A 21,708-nucleotide genomic window follows, 5' to 3' on the forward strand; every position below is an offset into this window, starting at 1 on the left:
GGAATATCAATGACGAGTAAAATAGATTATGGTGCACGTGGCATACGATATAGTGGAATCTAATAAAACAGAGAACTTATTAACCGATCGATAGTTGAAGAACGGTTTAGCCTTCCTGCTTCGATTGGCGACAATTCGTAATTGCTCCCTCGTACATATCTCGGGGATTCGACGAACTGCACAGACCTCGAGCATTTCGACATTTGTCAGTGTCAGTGCATCGTTCATCCGGCTTGGTGCGCTTAAACTTCATCCACCGTCTTACACATCGATATCCCCAACAACCACTTAAATCTTCCAGCCGGTGGATTCGGCGGTTCGAATGGAGTAGGTAATTGACCAGGATTCTCTCATAGATCTCCGTTAGGAGATGGCCCGCATTATGTGTACTACAGACACCGTCGCCTACGTTCAGGTTTGCCCTGTGTCCCTGTGCGTCTCGGTGTGAAAGTGTCCGATCAGTGTGGTAGGCTAGTGGCCTCTGGAGTGCACTAGCGATGGGGTAATTACGAGCAGCACACCGTCTCCACCGTCGACGATGCAGATCTATGATCGCAATGGATGGTTCGATGAGAGCGAGAGAGACACGCGGAACAACAGAGAAGGAAAGAAGGTGGAGTAAAAGGCAAGAGGAAAGAGAAGAGAAGCAAAGCGATGGAAAGGAACATTGGTGGAAGAAGAATGGCTAGGGGGATGGAAATTCACCAGCTTTTGGGCACAAGGGAGACGCAGAAGACTTTATTAACGTCTGAAGAAGGGAGGAGTATCTTTGCAAGTCGAAATTGCGGATCGACATATAGGCGTATACCTCTATACTGCATCCTTCGGCATCTTTCGACTCGTTTCCATTACCTTTATCCCTCGAAAACCCTTCTCGAATCGACGTTTGAAGGATTACGATTGAAGGAACGTTCCTTCGTACGACACAGAGATTACGTAACTTATTAAAATACATATCAGACGCGCGAGGCATTTTTTCTAACGAAAATTCGTGACGATATTTAAGCTCCGACAGTTGTGCATACGAGCATCGACATTTGATGAACCTTGGGAACAACTGATTCGTGATGGAACGCGCGAGCCGTCGGTAATTTTGCTCACGGAACGCACATCCGGTGTAGAAACGCATTCGAGCGGCAAGGGAACGATACGGAAATCCATCTGTATATCGAGAAACAATTTTTATTGCTTCGAAAAACCGTTGAAATTGTAAAACGCTTCAAGTGTAAGAAATTATTGGATGTACGAGCACGTAATTCCAACACGCGAAGCGTAGATTAACGAGAATAATGCGATCTGCTGTATCGAAGAAGAAATGGAAAAACGACGACGAATCAAGGGTAGGAAGACTCGCGAAGAAATTACATCGAACCCGCGTAGAGAGTTTTGCACGAACGAAGAACGAAAAATAAGAAGTATCATCGAATAATGGAACGACGCGATCAATTTTCGTTTCAATTTTCCTGCTGTCTCTCCCGACAGAAATTACAAAGATGTTGCGACGCGCGGAGACTTGCCATGACATCAAATCAACAGCGTGGAAAATTCTAGCTGTAAGTTATGCAATATGCGATACTCGCAAATATTCGCATCGTCAATTGATTGCTTTGTTGTCCTCCGCTTCTAATTGCATAATAAAGTACTCGGATAATTACAAAATTTAATATTCATCGCGATTGATTCGCGGTTGCCAGGATTTTTGCTAATTACGACCATATCTTTTCGGTCATGGAACAAATGCGTGCGATATTATAAATTATGATCTATGCCATGTAATAACAAACGACATTAATTAGCATAATTGCAATCTATAACGAAGGTGAATGAAAACGCAATTGCACGGTGCGCTTGTGTGTACTTACTTTGCGAAAATAGGAATTCTCAAATGTAAATTACACCGTATACGATCGTAAAAATTGCTCCATGCTGTTTCAATTAGCGGAATTGGCGATTGTGCGACGATTGAGGACATTTTGTCTGTTCCATGAAATATAGTACGATTATATTTTATAGTAAACTAAGAAATATAAAGTCACACTCATGGGTAAGAAAATACAAATACAAACTAGAATAACCTGGCGTCGCTCTTCTTTGATCGAATTATTTAAAACAAGAACACGAAATTCACTGCTCTGATTCGCATACGCGAATCGATACGTTTCATGAAAGAAAATAAAAACGTTGGTCGTACCTTTCTATTGTATAAATAGAACGTCGATCAGAAGATAACGATAAAGAAAGTATAAGGAAATTCGTTCAAGTACGTCGAAAGAGCATTGAATCGCGAAACAAGAAAAGGCAATTATGTCCGTTTGAAAAGAAAGATGGTAAGTTCTAAACCGAGTCTCATCGAGGTTTCGTCACAGCGCCAAACGAGGAAGTATCAGAGTGGAAGAAAGAGTCGAGTCACGACTTTCATCGTGGCGTGGCACGGGGAGATCCACCTTGCTCGTCCCAGCAGACATAGAAGCGACAATACTCCGTTGTTCTTCCTACTTCTCCTTTTCTTTCAGCCCTCTTTTCGCTCCACTGGCAGAAACTTTCTGGCTTTTCGGCCGAGAGCTGGCTAACGACGTAACGGCGCTAATTTATCAGATGCAACTAAGGTGATAAGAATCATCGTCTTCGATTCGTGGAATGCGGTTGCTGAACCGAAACCTCGGAATCGATTCTCACCTAATCGCGATAACAAGGCCCGTTGCCTAAGAAAGACAACGAAGCTTTGTACTTGCTAATGAGATCGCTCGTATGTCAATGTCAACTCCAGTACTTACATGTATGGCAATAAAACAATAAAAATATACAGTCTTATTCCGAACACGATATTACGAATCAAATGAAAAATGCACGTGTTTCCATATAGAATGGATCCATTACGTGGAACCGATATTCGTGCGTGAATTCATATTTCCGCGTTTACCCCTCCAATCAAAATAAATAGAAAGGTTCGATCATAGTAAGAGAAACTTCAGTATCAGGCCGTAGAGGCAATCCTTCCCCTGTATGTTAGCTTCTAAATTATGCCAGGCATATTTTGCGATTTCCCGTAGAACGGCAACCGGTTGATCGATTTTCTGTCGGAAAAATGATACTGATATACGAGGTACGGTCGATTCCAATTCCCGTGAAGTCTAGTCTTGAAGAATATAATAGTGTAGCGATCTGTAGGCATGCTGTTGCCTTTATCGGCTACGTATGTAGCACGTAGATGTCCACGTAGCCCGTCCACATCCCGGGTATGTAACTTATATGCTCAACCTTGTCACTAAAAAATATTTGCTTGTATTTGTCTTTCGAATAACCGCGTGGCTCTTCATATGACTTCTTACAACGGACAAGACACGAGAACGAATTGCTCACGCAAATTCCGCTAACATTCTACGTCGAATTAAACACGATTAGCGGCCATTACTCGGTCGTATTAATTAACAGTCAGTGGCTTCGTGCGGGTGCCCTCGCGTAATTATTTCTTCCTCTTTGTTCCTTTTTGCTTTCTTTCCTACCGGTCGAACTTTTGATTAACTACGATTGCCATACTAGAAATTGAACAATACGTTTCGTTGGTTAATAATGTCAGAAATACGCTCAGTGGTTCGACCTTGCTTATTGCTTCTCCTCCGGTTATAGAATAGATTTCGTGCAACCCGTGGGTATTGCTGACGTGAATAGATTCAATTGAAAACTATGGGCGTAACGCAGAAACTATCGAAGCGAGGACCAGTTCATCAACGAGCGCCAGCCGACGCCGCCGCTTGCCGGAGCTCGAAAGTTTTCCAGGGAACAATAGGCCTCGACCTGGTTCCAAGAAAAATAAATTCCACGATGATAAACGCGCCGAGGGCCTACGGAGTCCCCATGCAGATTTACACAATATAAACGGACGCCGCTCGGAACTAGCATTTTCTAGCATTAGCGGAGAACTCGGATCGAACTCGTGGCTCGATTTTCGTAAGACCAAGAGAGGTTCTGTATACGAATCACGTGAATTCGCGGGTAAATCTATCGCTAGCCGCAACAGTTACATGGTTTATACTAACACGCAACACGTGTACATGATACTACGCACGCACGTCTACTTGGGTAAATACCTCTATTCTACACATTTTCGAGAAGTGACGTGCATAAAAGACCCTGTCAAGTCGTGCGTACAATGTTCAGATAACGACACATACCCGCGGTTCGACGTTGATTTTTTTTCGGAACACGACGCACGTTTTTCATGTCTGCATGTGTAAGCCACTTCCTTCTTTGCTCGCAAATTACGGCATTTTTCAAAACGGTAGTAGATGCACACGACACGCGGATTACGTTGATTTAATTGCATTTCAAACAAGCGATGCTATCGCGGAAAATGTGAAGTCAGAACAAGACTCGTTACGAACGAACTCGCGATCAATGGGAAAAACGAGGTACATACACGCTGTAAAAAGAAAGCGCCGATTTCGAATTGCATTTGCAATTCAGATAGCACGGCCGATATTTATCTCGTCCAATATATATTTTCGACACGGACTACCTACAACAAATACCATTAAATACAAACCAACATCGGCTATCGTCTTCAATACACCGCTAACTATATATCTCTTGCCTTTTCACTACTTTTTTAACCATTGTACAACGTTTTATGTACATATGTGTAGCATAATCGTTTGGACCGCGTAAGAAGCGCGAAATCGGATGGAAATTCGATTAAAAATCAATGACGTGTACGCATGAACAAAATCCACTAATGAGATTATCGGATATAGATAATGATCACGCGTATTCGCATGGGTATTGCGACTGAGTCAGCGTTGACTGAGAAGATTTGCTGGGCTTTCATAAAATCAAGACGGTCTATCGCGCGAATCTCTGATCAAAGGAAAACTTGGCAACCTGCCTATGTCGTGTCGTGATTCGCGTCCACGACTGCATTCGCTACGAGAAAAATCGACTCGGCACGATTGCGAAAACCGTACTGCGGTTATAATTGCCTTGATATTCTTTCGTGGAATCTACAATTTGACAGCTAAGACGTGATTAGATCGTTTAGAAAAAAAGAGAAACAGCTTATTTAATTACATAGAAAACGTATCGAAAATAAAATACTTGATCTAATCTCATATAAAGGAGGGAAAGGTAAAAGATTTTTGACGATTCGTGTTGTCCGCGTTAAAGCATTGTTTTGTAACTAATGAACGACTAAATAAATCGATACTTACGTCGAGCGATCTTTCGAAAATAATTCCTGGAAATAGTAAAACTTGGAAAGGTTTCATCGGTCTAACGAGGAACTTAACAGACAGTTAACGGAGCTGCGTACAATGGTTTCTATTGCGTAACTATTGGGAGGGAAAGTTGCGAGAGACTGCGATCGTTTGGTTCGCGTGCACTTTACGAGGTCCCTTTCCGTGACCATGTGCTCTTTAGGATCGGGTCAATATCCTCCTTTCATCTATTTAGCCACGTACAATTAAGCCCTTCGCGAATGTCCGTCGATTAACAGAGCTCGCGCGTAACGTTTGACGCTGTTAAATTATCCCGGTGTTCTTTGACCGCCATACTACTACGAACTTAAATCGATTAAGCAGCTAATTTGCTTCCGTTAGTTCTAACCATTTGCCACCCACGAACGGTGTATCGCCGGAGAATCAGAGTCCACTAAGTGTGTTGTACACGAAACTACGTATCAACAGGAATTGAAATTTAACTTCGATCGGTTGAAAAGTAGGTGAATAGTGGAACAGCGCGTTTACTGCATTAAAACAGAGTAAGTACATGGTATAACTATGTATCGATAAGTATAACGTACATTTAAAGGCGTGGTATCCAAGGTTTACATAGTATCACTCACAGCAGAGAAAATAACTTTTGGTTTACTGCGACCTAAGATATTCTTCGTTATATTAGAATATTGTAGTTTTCGTAGCTAAATGCAATATACCGCTCGATAAATCTGCAACAATGAACAAGTTTTTTTCGCATGAATCATCGTTCCACCGAGTGACGGTCTCCGTTCGTTCCAATCAAACGATATCTACGTTGAAATCGTCAACCGTAAACGTTAACCCAGCAACGGTAATAGCGCCACCGTATACAGAACTAATGCGTATCACCCTGAATCTCGATTTTCATTAATTATGCGTAGCTGTACACAGTCCAACACGGCACTACGTATTTTCGTGGCAGCTTAACGGCCTGACCGCTTTAGAAAACGCTCAACCACGTATCACACTGTATGAAATACGCTGCACAGGCCCGCACACGATCACCTCGCTATGCATATGCGTGCATAGGTACGTGAAAACTCGTGTACGTGTTCATATGCGTCCCTTGTATGCATCACTTGAACAGCGCACTCATACAAACTATATAAATGCCTTTATTATGACGCTACTGTACACAACCATCGCTCGAATAATGTATTTTAATATGACGTGTATTTAGACACGCGTGTACAATCGTGCGCAACCCTGTTAACGTCCTTCGATCGAAGACAAGTTTATTGCGCCAAAATATCGCGAAAACTTAATTAATCCGACTGAATCTGCCAACAGATCGAAGAACTTCAACCGATTAGCCAACTAAATAATTCAGTAACTAACTCCGTTTTGACAAAGATACTCCGAAAGCTATTTTCTCCATTCCCTCTAAATTATCCAGAAGCTAACAACCTCCAACCACGGCCGACTGCACGTACTTACGGACGGCGTTATAATACATAAGAAAAAAAATGCCATAATCCACGCGTTTTAATTACGCACGGTACCTGCGCGCCCTACCGAAGGTTGCAGGAAAGAAAGGGCGATCGTAGCTTGGTTGAGCGTAATTTGAGGAGTTTAGACAGCGAAGGAGGGCCGAAAATAGGTACCAAAACCTGTTTCAAGGAGAACCTGTTGGTCGTCATAGGCGTATATATAGTTCTCTACTCGCACCTACGTCGAGCGAACGTGTGTTGGACATCACGCACGTCCGTACACAGAAACGAGGAACGCACCTGCCACGTAACTTTTCTTCACGGGGCGTTTCACCTTCTTTCCGCCGCATCTAAATGACTTTCGGTCTGTATGACTTTGACCGTTGGATCTTTATGGCTGCTTTGACCCTTCGACGTAGGTCGTCTGTAACATAGCAGTCCCTTTGGCCCGTGAGTCCTTTGTTTAATTTGGTCGAGGGAGAACGATTCGACGAAGGAGAGAACCGTGTCAACGACCGTTAGAGTAGGTCGTACTTGTGACGAAACGTTACGTGCCTTTACGCAAGCCATAGTTAATCCACGTACCGTTCCATCGCTTGGTGGTTATGCAAATAAATACACCGTAATAATGGAAGAATCTATGGGTATTATTATGGATATGAAATCGACGAAACGAGTTGTTTAATTTCAGTCGGAAGATATGTAAATGTTCGTAAGTAACGATAACTTTGTTAAGAAACGAGGCTTTTCGGTTAAGTTTCGGGAATATCGACGATCGAGATTATGATAAGTAGGGTCGCTAAATGAGCTAAGCATTTAATGACTTACCGTGTTACGAATGTAATATGTAAGTCAGGATTCCGCAAACGTGTCTATAAGATGAATCATTTTACCGCGAAGTAGACGAATCATCGGTAAGCTCGCTACGTACTTCCTTTGCTATTTACTATTCATATTGACACTAATTACGAAATTCTACGGTGAAGCGTCTGTCTATCATTTTACTTATTGATTTATTTTAATTTTGTCATTCGCTCAATCACTCGTGGATTAATGATAAAAAATGACGCTTTCATAAGTAAAAGTGTTTGTTTCGTAGAAACCTGCCATAAAGATTAAGAAATAAACGTAATATCATTTGCTAAAATTTGTCTACTGTGTATCGTTTTGTATTCCATTTGTAAATGAAATAGAATATAAACGAGTGAAATATCTGTAGAAACTAAAAAATCAAATAACATTGAACGTCTATGTAGCAGAAACTGTATATGTCATAAGCATAAAAGAATGTGTGGTACGTAGAGTCTCTCTAGTTTCATCAGGAGCGTAGCATAATTAGGTCGTCAATTTGTTCTACTCTCAACGACACCCTACATTCTTCTGAAATAAATTTCGCTATGTAATGGGATAGTTATATGTACGGTATCAATTAAATTGATAAATTCTTTGATATCAGAAAGCAAACTATACGTTACACTAGTGAATCATTTTTTCAGCTGCCCCGGAAAAGTTATCAGCTTATCAATAGTAATCATACTTTTAAAATGTTAGATAAGGTTGTTTTCGAATTTATTAGTGCGATAATACATTCATGACCTTACTTTTGAACTACTGCAACTTCCACTAAAAATATATAGATACCAATTTTACTCGAACACTAATTCTTAAAAAACTCTACTTTTATTTACTACTTGCTGTATTTGTAATAACACATCGTAACGTTTCTATCTCTTGTTCAATTTGTAGGCCGATTGCCTAGATAAAATCTTCTTTGACTCGGTAATTTTCGTCGAAATTATCCGGAGGATTGATGGGGTCTCTGACCGACTGTAGGTCGTGCATTAACTATGTCTACTATTGGTATGCGTGGGCTACGAAACTGGATTATCTAGAACCTGAAACGACCTGTATATATATGTATAGTCCGTGTATTCGCATTGAATGTGTGGCAGTATCGTGTTCGGCGTAAAAGACAAATGCTCCGGACCTTATCCTTGGACCGATGACTCGTACTCATCGATCAACGTTGACTCACCGAATCTTTAGAATCGAGATGCATTCTTCTGGCGAGAGGATGTGGTCGTGTTGCAGATGAATCGCGATAAAAAAAACGTAGAAGGAATATTTTGCATTCTGGCATTTGCGACTTTCAGAATTTCGGATTACCAGATACTTAGCTACGATACGAGATTTCTTAAAGATCGGCGTTTTATGCAAAAAATGTCTAACTCGAATATGAAAAGCTGATATCGGAAAATAAAGGAAACAAGATCGATTGTATGTATGAGCTGAGATTCAACGAGATATGAATCTCATACGAGCAGCGTTGTAGGAGCGGGAAACTATCTTTAGCATTTTCAATTACATCATTTGCATCGACCTTTCTTTACAGCTCAAGGTAAGCACGAGTTAAGTTCGCGTCGCATAGAGGGAAAGGCATTTCGTGTAAATGTAACCTTAAACTTTCCGTGTATACGAGGCGTATCCCTCGACGCGTTCCACGATGCCATGCACGTGGCCAAGATTGTAATTCTCCGACGATAATTTTCACCTTGACTTTCCACGCGTCAGGTAGTTAATTTTCGATCGGTTTTTGTTCCACGAGGGCTGTCGCGAGGAAGCTCTTTGTCAGGCAAGCACGTCTCTGTCGTTGTCGTGGTGACCGGATGTATTAAACAAATACTTCGTCTTCATCACACGAAACTTTCGTCTCGAGTTTTCTGCTCTTACCGGTAATAAAGTTTATAGAGAGTAATTATGATATAACAGTGTATTAATTAGTACACGAGTTTCTCCACCTCATCCACTTTTCTCTCCTTTTATTAACTTTATCAACTATCTGATTTAATCTAGAGCTTCAAAACGGCGAACCTACGCGAAATTTCAGAGAAAGAGAGAAGAAAGAAAAAGTAATGCCGGAATAAAGATATTACTCAATGAAAAATTGTTCATAATTGTTAAGTACGTTGTCATAACCGTGCCGATATCCTTGAATTCTGTATATAAGCAAGAACTATCGCAAGAACTCAATCGGCAATAAACAGTTAGTTCTATTCGAGTCGTTATGTTACTATGTACAACAAAAGCTGGTGTTGTGCTTGATACCGGGCGTTATTCATAACCCTAGATCGATAAATACCAGACTCTCGCTGCGTTTTATACCTACTTCCAGGGAAAGTATCTGTTTCGTTTTACTTTATACTGACATCGAGAAAAATAATATAACCGCGGGAAAAGCGGACGAGGGTGGTCTATTTTGCATGGTAATCGAATTCAAACAAGATACCATCCGACCACTACAAAATTTATAAACCATCAAGGGAAAATGTCCTAACCCTGAACGTCGCAGCGTCCTAACCAGGATAACAAGCTTCTTCGTAGTAACAAAAGTTTCCATTGAAAAGTTTACATCGAAATTCCCTCTGCGAATTTAGCCCGTTCTACGATACGTATCGAAAGTCGAAACCGCATAACCGGTTTCCAGAGTTTCGAGATCATTGGACGTTATAATGATTTAGAGCATGGTAAACTCGTTGTGATTACGTCACGTATATTTAATGAGGACAATAAAAAATTTCAACCATGATGATTGCAAAGCGAATATTTTATACGCAGTTATCGTGTATCGATCGCAGTTGAATGAGCACGAACGGATGGAAAAGTAAATAGCAACGAACGTCAAGGTTACGAAAACTGAAAAGGAACGTCGAAGCGCTTTGTAAACCACAGCAGATACATAATAGTAATTCTAGAAAATACAGAAAATATCTACGTTACAGACCACTAGTTACAACACCGTACCATAATTCCTGATTATACGGATACGAAAACATCAGTTCTATAAGTAATAATAAAAACATTCAAACAGGTAAAATAACAAAATTGATATTATTATCATAAGAAGATTACGGATGTGTAAAGTGGCGTATCATCAATGATAAATCTTCCATTATCGCGCTAGAATAATTCACACGGAACATTCTCCCCGTTCAGATAAGTGCCCAATAATTTCTTCGAATCTCCAATTTCCCAATCTCTTTCCTCTATTTCCAAAGAGTACAATCGTTCCGTATCTATTTTAGAAAATAATCCCGAGATAAGTTATCAGCTATGAAAGTGTCGAAGTTACAAGAAAGATGACTATGTTGCCCGTTTTCCAACCTTTCAAGGAGAACGTTTGAAGGAGAACCCCGATAACTTTCGACTTTCTAAGCTACGTATTTCAATAACCCGATACCGACTTCATTCACGCTTATTTTACTATTGATACGGCCGTGATCTCGGTGACCATCGGTTGACCTTAACAATGATCGTACAAATTATCGTGCCGGTCAACTAGGCCGAGCAAAGGAGCCAACGAACGTTTAGACGTTGCTTTTGCAACTTTCTCAGCAATAATTCACCATTACAGACCAGTTATAATTCGTTTAATCACATCAGTACGGCGATGCGATGAAACCAAATGTCAGTCTGGCACCAGTCTGTCTTGGTGACTAATCCGACCATGATTTCAACAAGGAACGGTTTCGCTCGTGATCAATAGAGGTATCGTTAACGTTACACAACATTCACCAATTGATCCATCATAATATTTCGTCGTAGGCTATACGACCTTTCTGTGAAGTAGTTTGAAACTCGATCGATTTTGTTTACTTCTTACCGTAATAACGACGTAAAATTACTGCGTAAAAATCGTACGATTTCGTACATTTTGTAGTACGCTCCACGTGAACACGATACTTTCTACAAGAATTATCCCCGCCTTTCGCACGCCATTTTAACACGAGATTTCAAACCGTTCGATAGATCGATTGAAAGGAATGGCGGCGAGAATCGTGCGCTGTCGTCGCAGAAAAAACCGTTACACATACGTCACTATGATATTGTTCCGATAGTCGCGACGTGCAATTACAATCTCACGAAATTACGTAAAACCGAAGAGATACAGAAAGAAAGTACAGATATTGTCGCACCTTTAACAGCCGTAGAACACAACAGGCCGATGAGGCAGACCCAGACGATCGTCATCTTGAAGTGGCTCGTCAATTCCATGCACATCACAAAAAAAAGCACTGTCTAACTTCCTTTGAGAAAACGAACTGTCGGTGATTTAAACGGCGCGTTCCAACCGGACGGTGCACAAAACTCAGCGACGAAACTGGCGCGAGCGCGGTCAGTGTGAATCACGAGGATAAAACGAGGCAAGAACGAGAGACGTGCGACGTCAATTCGAATGTAAGTGTCCGACTCGACGTGAGTGCCAACCAGATAGCTCGGCGCGCGAAGACCGTCTGCCGCGCGCTTTGCTTTCGGCCCACTTCGTGAGACATCGGCAGAAGCCGAGATCGCCCGAACGCCTCGATCCCCCGATAGCGCCGTTTGATATCGTCCACGGTGTACCTACTTTCGTACTTTCGTGCCTAACCTACGTACACACGCACTTTACCGTATACCTGTTATTATGTGTTTATTTCGTATACACGTCCGCATCCACGATTTTCTACTTGGAGAATGGCTTTAGAAGAAGACCATGCACCGAACGTACGTTGCCCTCTCTTTCGTTTCCCAGCTTTTCAACGATTTCGATCTCGACGTTCACGCACCTAATTTAGCAACGAGTTTTGTCATTTCGGTGTAATCAGTGAATCTTTAACGTAAGTCCGTACCCATTTTTGATGACAGTCTTTTGTTAACGAAATCTTTGTTGGTTGTAATTGTTTTATAATCGGTCTTGGTTAAGGCAAATTCGTTTGTTTGTCAGGTGTATACAATATGTGTATGACTGTTATACGATTATAGGTTATATAATTTCTGTAATTTCTAAGAAAACCTTTCTCTAAGTTGAAAGATGGATAGAAATAAATGAATATGAGGAAATATTGTATAGAGTATACAATTATAACCAAGGATGCAATATTTTCGTGCCATGCTAATCGATTGTATTGTGGTTCATTATTTTATGCGAGTTTCCACATTTAATTTCTATAAATCTTTTGTCTTTAGTCTTCCATTCTTCTCTTACTGTTTAAATACAAGAAAAAGAATGTTATGAAACATCTCGCGCCATGTTTTTTCTGTAGCTTTATGACAAGTATGGGCAGAGACATCGATATATAGTATTTACTTTTGAAAGGAGAGAATAAATATTTAAATATTCAAACAGTAAGTATAAGTAAATTTTTTGTAAGTAGACAGATATATTAGGTTAAGTAAAAAGTTCTGAGCGTTTTTCGCTAGATGTCTTTAGTGAGCCATATCTCACGATGTGCACATCGCATCGAGTCATAGTATACACCGATTTCAAGGTGATATTACGCATCAAAAAGGTTCTTTGTCAGTTTTGTGTTCGGTGAAGCCAGTTGTGTGTTACAGCGTTCGAAAATGGAGATAAAAAAAGAGAAAATTCGATACATTCTTCAGTACCACTACGACCAAGGTGAAAAGGCGGAGCAGGCGGCCAAAAAAATTTGTGCTGTTTATGGACCCAGTACAGTATCGAATGCAACAGCAAAGCGGTGGTTCCAACGATTCCGTTCTGGTAATATGGACGTCGAAGATGAGGCACGCTCTGGTAGGCCAATCGTCGAAAATGTGGATAAAATCATGGAAATCGTCGAGTCGGACCGGCATGTGAGCACTTATTCCATTGCCCAGGAACTGAAGATTAGCCAGAAAACCGTTTGGAACCATTTGCATAAGGCTGGTCTCAAGAAGAAGCTCGACGTATGGGTGCCACATGAATTGACGCAAAAGAACCTTTTGGACCGAATTGATGCCTGCGATTCTTTGTTGAGACGTAACGAAATCGACCCATTTTTGAAGCGGATGGTGACTGGCGATGAAAAATGGGTCACATACGAGAACAACAGCCGAAAAAGATCGTGGTCCAATCGCGGTGGGCCGGCCCAAACGATCGCCAAGCGTGGATTAACGGCCAAGAAGGTTTTATTGTGTGTTTGGTGGGATTGGAAGGGAATCATCCATTATGAGCTGCTCCCATCGGGGCAAACACTTAATTCGGACCTCTATTGTCAACAACTGACCAGACTGAAGCAGGCGATCGACCAGAAGCGGCCAGAATTGGCCAATAGGAAAGGTGTTGTGTTCCATCAAGACAACGCCAGGCCGCACACATCTTTAACGACGCGTCAGAAGCTCCGAGAGCTTGGCTGGGAGGTTCTATCGCATCCGCCGTACAGTCCAGACCTGGCACCAAGCGATTATCACCTTTTTAAGTTTTTGCAAAATTTTCTTGATGGTACAAAACTGGCCTCAAGAGAGGCTTGTGAAAATGAGCTGGTCAAGTTTTTTACCAATAGGGACGAGGACTTCTTCAACCGCGGAATTATGAAATTGCCTTCAAAATGGACAAAAGTAATCGAACAAAACGGCGCATATTTAATCTAAATCGAATAATCTTGACTATGTTAATTTCATCGTCGAAATAAAGCGAAAAAGCGCTCAGAACTTTTTACTTCACCTAATATATCTACTATGGCATGCTTAGGGTTATTCATAATATTCATGATAGTGTCACTCTTTCATTGACCTTTTTCATTTATTGCGCATTAGCACTTCTTATGTACAGTTAGAGGTTAGGCAGAAAAATTAAACGTGCGTTTCTTTCCATACTGCATACGCGAGCGGATTAACTTAATCATCTAATTCCTTTAGATCGTACGATAGGTTTTGTGAAAGTTTCACAACAAACTAGGTTCGGTACGCTAAATTGTAAAATTATGCTATATGTTCGTATTCAAAATTGTAAAAAGGAAATTGGAACTGTATCTATTCGCAGTTATTAATAAATTTTTACTTTGGTAAAAGCTTCATGTTCAAGAATTATTAGCCATGGTTAAAATAAAAACTTAAGACCTCGTTTCACGGTCTAGAGGTTACACGTCGAGGAAGAAATTATTAGTTAAGACACGAAGAAAAGAAGTTAAAGATATGTCGGAACAGGCACGGCCTCGTATATACGTAGTGTAATATTAGTTTAGAGAACATAGTTTTCTAATTACCGACATCTTTTTCGATAAAAACTTTACGCTTATAAAACATCAAATTATGAAGTATACGAAACGAATACTTTACAAATGTGTTTATAACCCACAAGAATATGTGGCAGGCGTCATGAAGAAATTATCGCGGCGTAAAAGAAAAGAAAAGAAAATTAAAACCTGTGTCAAGATAGGAAGGGTCGTACACAGGTACATAGAACGATATTGTGAAACGAGCGACACGGTTAGAGCAGATGTAGCCACGAAGCGTGCATGCAAGTGTATCGTCATGTGCATTATGACAGTGTTTTCCTATCGATGTTTACTCGACGATAACGTTGCTGGGTCTTACAAATGCGATTCTATATGATGGTGTACGTGACCGATATGTCGAAGGCGTGCCGTCTGGGACCACAGAAGCTGCAACAGCATATACCAAGGAGACGCACTAAGAACCGTAGTTCCGGAATTTATCAGGTAAGATAGTACCCACTTCCAGCGTGCTCGATACATGTTATGTGGATGAAAATACAGGCCCTGGGGAATGTACGCGTATACTCTTAACTGGTGCACTTAAAAGTTTTACGTTCTTTTTACAATGAGTTTTAGCACGAAATGTAAATTCATTTCCTTTCCCTTAAAGTCCAACTTGAGAGAGATAGCAATTTAAAGTTCCGCAGCACGTACACAGGAACATCAAGAAATTTTTCGTCGAAATCTCATTTTGAATTTCATTACTTTTATCCATTTTGAAATGTACATAATTCCTTCGGAGAAATTGTTACGATCAACGTTTTGTCATTAAAAGACCAATAACAATTGATGGTAGTTCGGCCAGGTGAACTGGCAAACCGTTACAGACCGTTATACAAACTTTTTACGTTTGTTTCTCTTTAGGAACGTAGAATTAGGTTTATCGTACAGTTGAGTTATAACGAACGGTGATCATGCTAACGTTAACGTTATCGTTAAAGTAGTTATGGATAGCAAGATCTTTAAAGTAAAGTTCTAGTTTGCGGTCAAGCAATCTCCATACCAGACCACCGTTTCTGTATCACGATAGAGGGACACTTCTATGGATTCAGCTAATCGAGTTGGCAACTATTGTGTAGGCACACACGTACACATAATCATGTTACCGGCAGGCAGTCGAACCCGTTGCCGTCGTCCAAAACGACCATACGAGTACTAACATGTAATAACACTTTTATTGCATGCACATGCTATAATATAAGTACAGTGTACCTGAGAGCCACGTACATATGATAAACACACTGCATTGATTATTTAACTAATAAACAGAGAAATTTTTGTCCTTGTGATAAAATTTAATTTCGAAAGAAAGCACCTGATATTAGTAACATTCTTATTTATTACAATGTGTGTATGTTAAAGTTGAATCGTGAAATAAATGTTGATGCAAAAGACGCCTAACTAGACAGAATTATACCGGTACACTGATGTCCTTCGTGATGAATACGGTGAACCAAAATCTGGACTCACTAATTTTCTCTTTGATTAATCACCGGTAACTACCGCCGCTGAAATATGGGCTAAGAAACGAGCATGGACTCTCGTGTAGCTATGATATCTATCGACTACTCAAATATGTATCAAAGGGGTTTACATCACCGCTTGTTCACGCAAAAATAACCGACGCCACTAATTTTTCGATGATATATCGTTCAATGTTCTTTCTATTACTACTGAACTCGTCATTACCGTAATCAACGTCACTCATTTAATCAACTGGAATTTGTATGGCCTAGCTATTACTTTGATTGACAGTGGAATCCTTCCAATTTAAAGCAAACAATCGTAGACCCATATCTATGATATTATATATATTATATATGATGCTTGCTTTTGATATAAATACATTATACATAATTACAATACGTTTATGATAATATAATGGACATGTTATACCATATCTATGTACATTAATTTCTCGTTAATTACACCGTGATTAGAAGACCGTGATTAGAATTAATTGCGATCTTAATGGCTGCATTATAAAATGTAAACTGCGTGGGATAAAACGCGTGAAATAAATTAACGCCGGTTGGCCGATCGAATTTGGTTGTAGCGTCCGTAACTTTTTTTAACTGTGCATATTTTTCACGATGCGCGTGTATCGACTTCAGTTACATGGACCATCGTGAAGTTACTCTCACGATGGAAACCGTAAAAGCTTAAAAATTATGTGTTGTGGAGCGCTGACAATTTTATTAGCGCATTTTAAAAGCTGCGTACACACTCGCGTATCTATCTATATATACAATGTATACACTTTGCCACCTATATATCGGCCTTAAAAAGTTATTGAGGTGAGGATTACGGGTATAAAAAAGTTTACGATAAATACTTTATTCTTTGATGAAGACTTTTTTCATACAAGCATACACAGTTTACAAAATACTTGATCTTCCACCAACGAAGTTAGATTTTTATAGGACGTGTAAGCTCTTCCGAAAAACGTCTTATGTCCTTTAAATTAGTTTAGCGAACATCGAAGAGCATAAAGCCACGGCTCTTAACATGTAACAGGTACGTTACCCGAGAAGTTAATTCTAATGCGAATATGTACACGGCGATGCTATTAAGAATATTAGCATTTATCATCATGGTAGGAACATTACGCAAAAATAGGTTAACTGTTTCCAGGTTGTTCTGGTTGTTCTGTAACTGCATTATTGTTGTGCTCTTTACACGCTAGACAATTTCGGAATCATAGTTAGTACCGTTTCCGCGGCTTTGTTCGCTTAGAGAAATTAATCAGAATTGTTAGAACTCTAAAATTAGTATCGTGAAAAGTTATTTGTCTCTGCTTTGAAATATCATTAACAGGATTCGTAAAAAATGTGTTAGAATTAAAAAACAATTTACTAAGTTTCCTCTTAAGCCTTTCGCACGCGCAAAAATAATGGAGATACAATTACACCGTGTAAAAATCCGTATAGAAAAAAGTTAGTAGATGCAGGTTTTAACACGTATCGGTTACACCAGTAACGGGCAAATAATGGCGAAACGTGGATCGATAAAAATCGGGCTATTTCGTCGTCAAATGCCCGGGTATCGCTGGCTTAAACTCGAACTACAACACTTCTGTCATGATTTAATTTAAACCAAATTAAATATCGGATATACATGAATTACAAACGTACAATTAATGTGCATTCGTTTCAAATGTTCGTTCGGACGTTTTAATCTCGTTTCCATGTTCATTTAATTCTCTGTTCACTGAATTTATACCTTAGTAATGACAATGTTTTTGAAGTTCCAGCTACGAGACGGACATACAGATCACTGATTGATGTATATAGCAAGACAGATCATTCGTCATTAATAATGTCTCTGTTTCAAGCATTGACTATCATCCGGCTACCAATAAACATTGGTTCCATCTTGTTTAAACAACATCAAATTATTACGTCTTACGAGGAAGGCTAATAATTTCCGTTTTGCAATCATATGGACATTCTAGGTATACATGAAGAGGCATTTAATATTGCTACAAATATTTCCCTAGTGTATACATAAATCGTGGATTGCTGCCCTCTGAGTTAGTAACGCCGGATGTAGATATTAAAATATCCCGCATACCTATCGTGCAGATATATATAATATATTACTTCGAACTCAGGGTCGCAGTTTCCTACGAATTGAACGTCCTGGTATTCGTCGGGAAATTGGATATACATACATACATAAAAGGAAAGAAAGCAACATAATTCAAGAACTTCGACTCCGTGACCACCGCGTTGTAATGTTTTTTTTCATTTGCAACTAGACTAGATTTTTCTTCTCTACATATCTTTCTTTCTCTTTTTTCATCGGAGTTCAAGCAGTTGGGTTTTACAGATTTTACGTAAAATCGTTCGTTCTGGCCTATCGGAATTGGAAAGCATAATTAGATTGCATGTACGTACTAAATTAAACCTATAAATCATAGAAGGATCGATCCACCCACTCGCGTATAATCTCCAGTGATTAAGAACCAGCTATACGTAGCTATTACTAGGGGATTCTCGCGTTCGCTCTGCATAATTTTGAGCTGTTTATTGTCTTTAAACCAACGTAACGATCAAATAAACCATGACAAATCTTTCGACATTATGTTCAACGATGTTTCCGACTTCACGATACTAGTATAGAGAATTTAACAGGAATTTATTTAATCAATATAAAATTCAATAAATCGTAATTCGCGAAACGACAGGCAGGATACGTTAAGAAAATACGAGCGAATGAAATTACATCGGGACAGCAGGACATGTTTTATCTGGTGACGAATGCGTTTATCCCTTGGAGCTCACAAACCCGTTAATTATTTCTAACAAGTTAGCCAGTCGCATAGTTGATTGACGCAACCACAGACACTGAATTAGAGTTCTCGGTGTACGTTGACCACCGTGCGGAAATTGAATTTCGATGACAAGCGCAAAATATTAATGGGCAATGCGCGGCTGTGTCGTTACGTAATATCTGACTACTTCGACGTGGTTCCCTGTAGTGCTAGAAATTGGGCGCAATTGTGGAATAATTGTGCATAATGACGTCGCGAAAATATTAACGATTCAGTGGATACGGCCGCGCGCTTGCACGTCGTCGAAGCACGTGAAACTGGTTGGTGGAGCGAAATCCATGAATGTCAGCAACAGGATGTGCGTTTTGCAAATCATAGATCGCGAACACTTATGTATGATAGAATTGAGCTGGTAATCAACGATTGTTAATGTTCAGTTGGACAACTGGTCTGATTAAGTACCTACCCTTCGTTTAGTATTGTAGCATAGTAAAAGTAATGTAAATTACTTTATATTTTAAACCGCTTGGTTATGTCACTCAATGCGAATGAAAGTTTTTACATTTGATACTGGAATGGTATTTCTGAACGAGTGTCTATCAATCGAATCTCAATTTGTTGAAATCGAGCTGCGAGACGTACAAAAACGTAGGAATGTCCGCGAACTTTACGCGACAAAAGGGAACATTAACTGCGGAACATTAACTGCACTCACTTTAAAAGGATACTAGTCCAGAGTCGAACGATCGATCCACTCCTGTATCGCATGGGCATAATCGCATTTGCATGCTGTACTTTGATACAGCGCGCCCGTAAAATCCTCTTTCGAATGTTCAATGAATAGTGCTATTACACCGCGCGCCGCGATCTCATTCCTCAAATGCGTACAAAATTGTTAGTTTTCGCTTGTATGGATAAATTTCGAGGACGTTGTCGAAATTCCAAATTGCAATTCGCGACACGCGTTCTCGGTTGCCAAAATCGATCGTGAAATTTACGTAACCGATAAATTCTGCTTTTTTTTTTCTTCCCTTGAATTTTCGTAGTTCGTTGAAAGTTCCGTTTACAGGGGCAATCAACGAAAAAGGAGCGAACAGAGAGGTCGAGAAGCACGTACCGCGGATAAGTTTGTAACAACTTCGGGATCAAGCTCATGTCGGATAATATGACGAATGTTGCGGTTAAAACTCGAGATCGTGCATCAAGGGGATTACGCGTCGAAGAATGTCAGAAGGTTACACCGACTATTTCGTTGCGAATCGAAGTTCCATCGGAGGGTGGGATTCAATTTCACGGCAAGTGAGGGAATTTACTTGAAACGGTCGCACGAACTCGTAGGAAACGGGCTCGTCTCTAAAAAGAAAATTCACTCGTTCTAATTCCGAGAAAAAGATTAGCGAGCACCGAGTAATCAGATTACCTTAGTTTAAAACCGTGACTTCCATTTGTTCCTTCTCTTGCTGTCTCTGCTAATGACTAGGATGTAGCAATTGCTAACCGGCGTGTCGGATAGCAATCGTTTTCTTTAAAGTTAATACGGTTCGTGTGGAAATTCGTCTGTATCATCCGAGCGATATATCTCGCCGTTAAGCTTCTAAATGGTAAAACTCTCCCGTTGAGTTTCCGAATTGAAATAATTTTGGAATATTACTAACTGCGAAGTGGATTATGAGCGGAAATGGAAGCAGTTAATGAGATTCCAAATCTCGTTGAAAATCGGTTACATTGATTGATTCGATATTGGCCGTGGTGTAAACGATAATAATAATTTTTAACATTAAATTTCATGGGTCTTTTTAACTTTGCGCGAGAGAATATTAAATATTTATCGAATAAACTAGCCATGATCTATAAACCACGCCAGTATCAACACCCATCCGTATAATTTTGATCGATTATCTGACCGAGTAGTGACGGATACTGGCCACGTAACAATGTAAATCGATAAACGTAAGCTGGAACCTAACAAATACACGCTAATAATTCTTAAGCGATAATGAGTTAGCTAGAAAAAATACTAGATAAATAACTGTGCAAACTATCGTTTCCACAAGCAACATATTATCTTTCCCATGGCATGTTGTTACATGAAATGTGACTTTCTATCCACTCAACGATATACGATGTATAATTCATACAATGTGATCTTATAAGGAAGCCGATAATTGGATATATGAAGGCCCTATTGAATCCCATGTGCTGTGCGTCTGGCTTCGATTTTCAATATTTGGTTTTGACAGGAACTTGCCTCCCACGACACAATACTTCACGTATATACGCATAATACGATCGATTGGGATTAAATCAAATTCGTGCATTTCGCGCATATATGTTATTTTCCTCCCTCAATTCCAACGCCTTCAGCCTTACGAAGCTTTCTTAATTAAGCGATCCTCTCTTTATTTCGACGAATATTGTGTTGCGTTTGCTTAAATCGGACAGACGCGAGCGATCAAATATGAGAAATCCATTTAATTTACACAAGAGAAAATATTCACGATAATTTACACAAGGGGAAAAATTGCTACAACAATTGATAAGCTACAATCCGCGAGACACGGATCGGTATCTCCGTTATTTTTTTTTAATATACCAGCCACGTTGCAAGGTTTAAATGTATCGGAACAAAAACTGGGAAGCATGGGTTGGTAAAATCGATCGAAACCATGTCGAGATAACGCACCGGCGAAACCACGAAAATTATATCCGACCGCTGTGGT

At 40.0% G+C, this 21,708-nt stretch overlaps 2 protein-coding genes across 7 annotated transcripts in view; one reads left to right on the forward strand and one right to left on the reverse strand.

Annotated features, from left to right (window-relative positions):
• Positions 1–11,988, reverse strand: part of LOC117210007 (fasciclin-3) — a 343,353-nt gene extending 331,365 nt beyond the window's left edge. For 4 of the 6 annotated variants that reach the window (XM_033452541.1, XM_033452540.1, XM_033452542.1 and 1 more), the window contains exon 1: positions 11,653–11,988. In XM_033452541.1, coding sequence (XP_033308432.1) covers positions 11,653–11,737 — 85 coding nt within the window. In that variant the 5' untranslated portion in view covers positions 11,738–11,988. The remainder of the gene's footprint in view (positions 1–11,652) is intronic. The other 2 variants (XM_033452545.1, XM_033452544.1) reach the window with 1 other exon arrangement.
• A 2,812-nt stretch (positions 11,989–14,800) lies between these two features.
• Positions 14,801–21,708, forward strand: part of LOC117210227 — a 61,194-nt gene continuing 54,286 nt past the window's right edge. The window contains exon 1 of the mRNA XM_033453031.1: positions 14,801–15,156. Coding sequence (XP_033308922.1) covers positions 15,034–15,156 — 123 coding nt within the window. The 5' untranslated portion in view covers positions 14,801–15,033. The remainder of the gene's footprint in view (positions 15,157–21,708) is intronic.

The sequence above is a fragment of the Bombus bifarius genome, unplaced genomic scaffold, assembly GCF_011952205.1.
Source record: "Bombus bifarius isolate JDL3187 unplaced genomic scaffold, Bbif_JDL3187 scf7180000008199, whole genome shotgun sequence".
Taxonomy (NCBI): domain Eukaryota; kingdom Metazoa; phylum Arthropoda; class Insecta; order Hymenoptera; family Apidae; genus Bombus; species Bombus bifarius.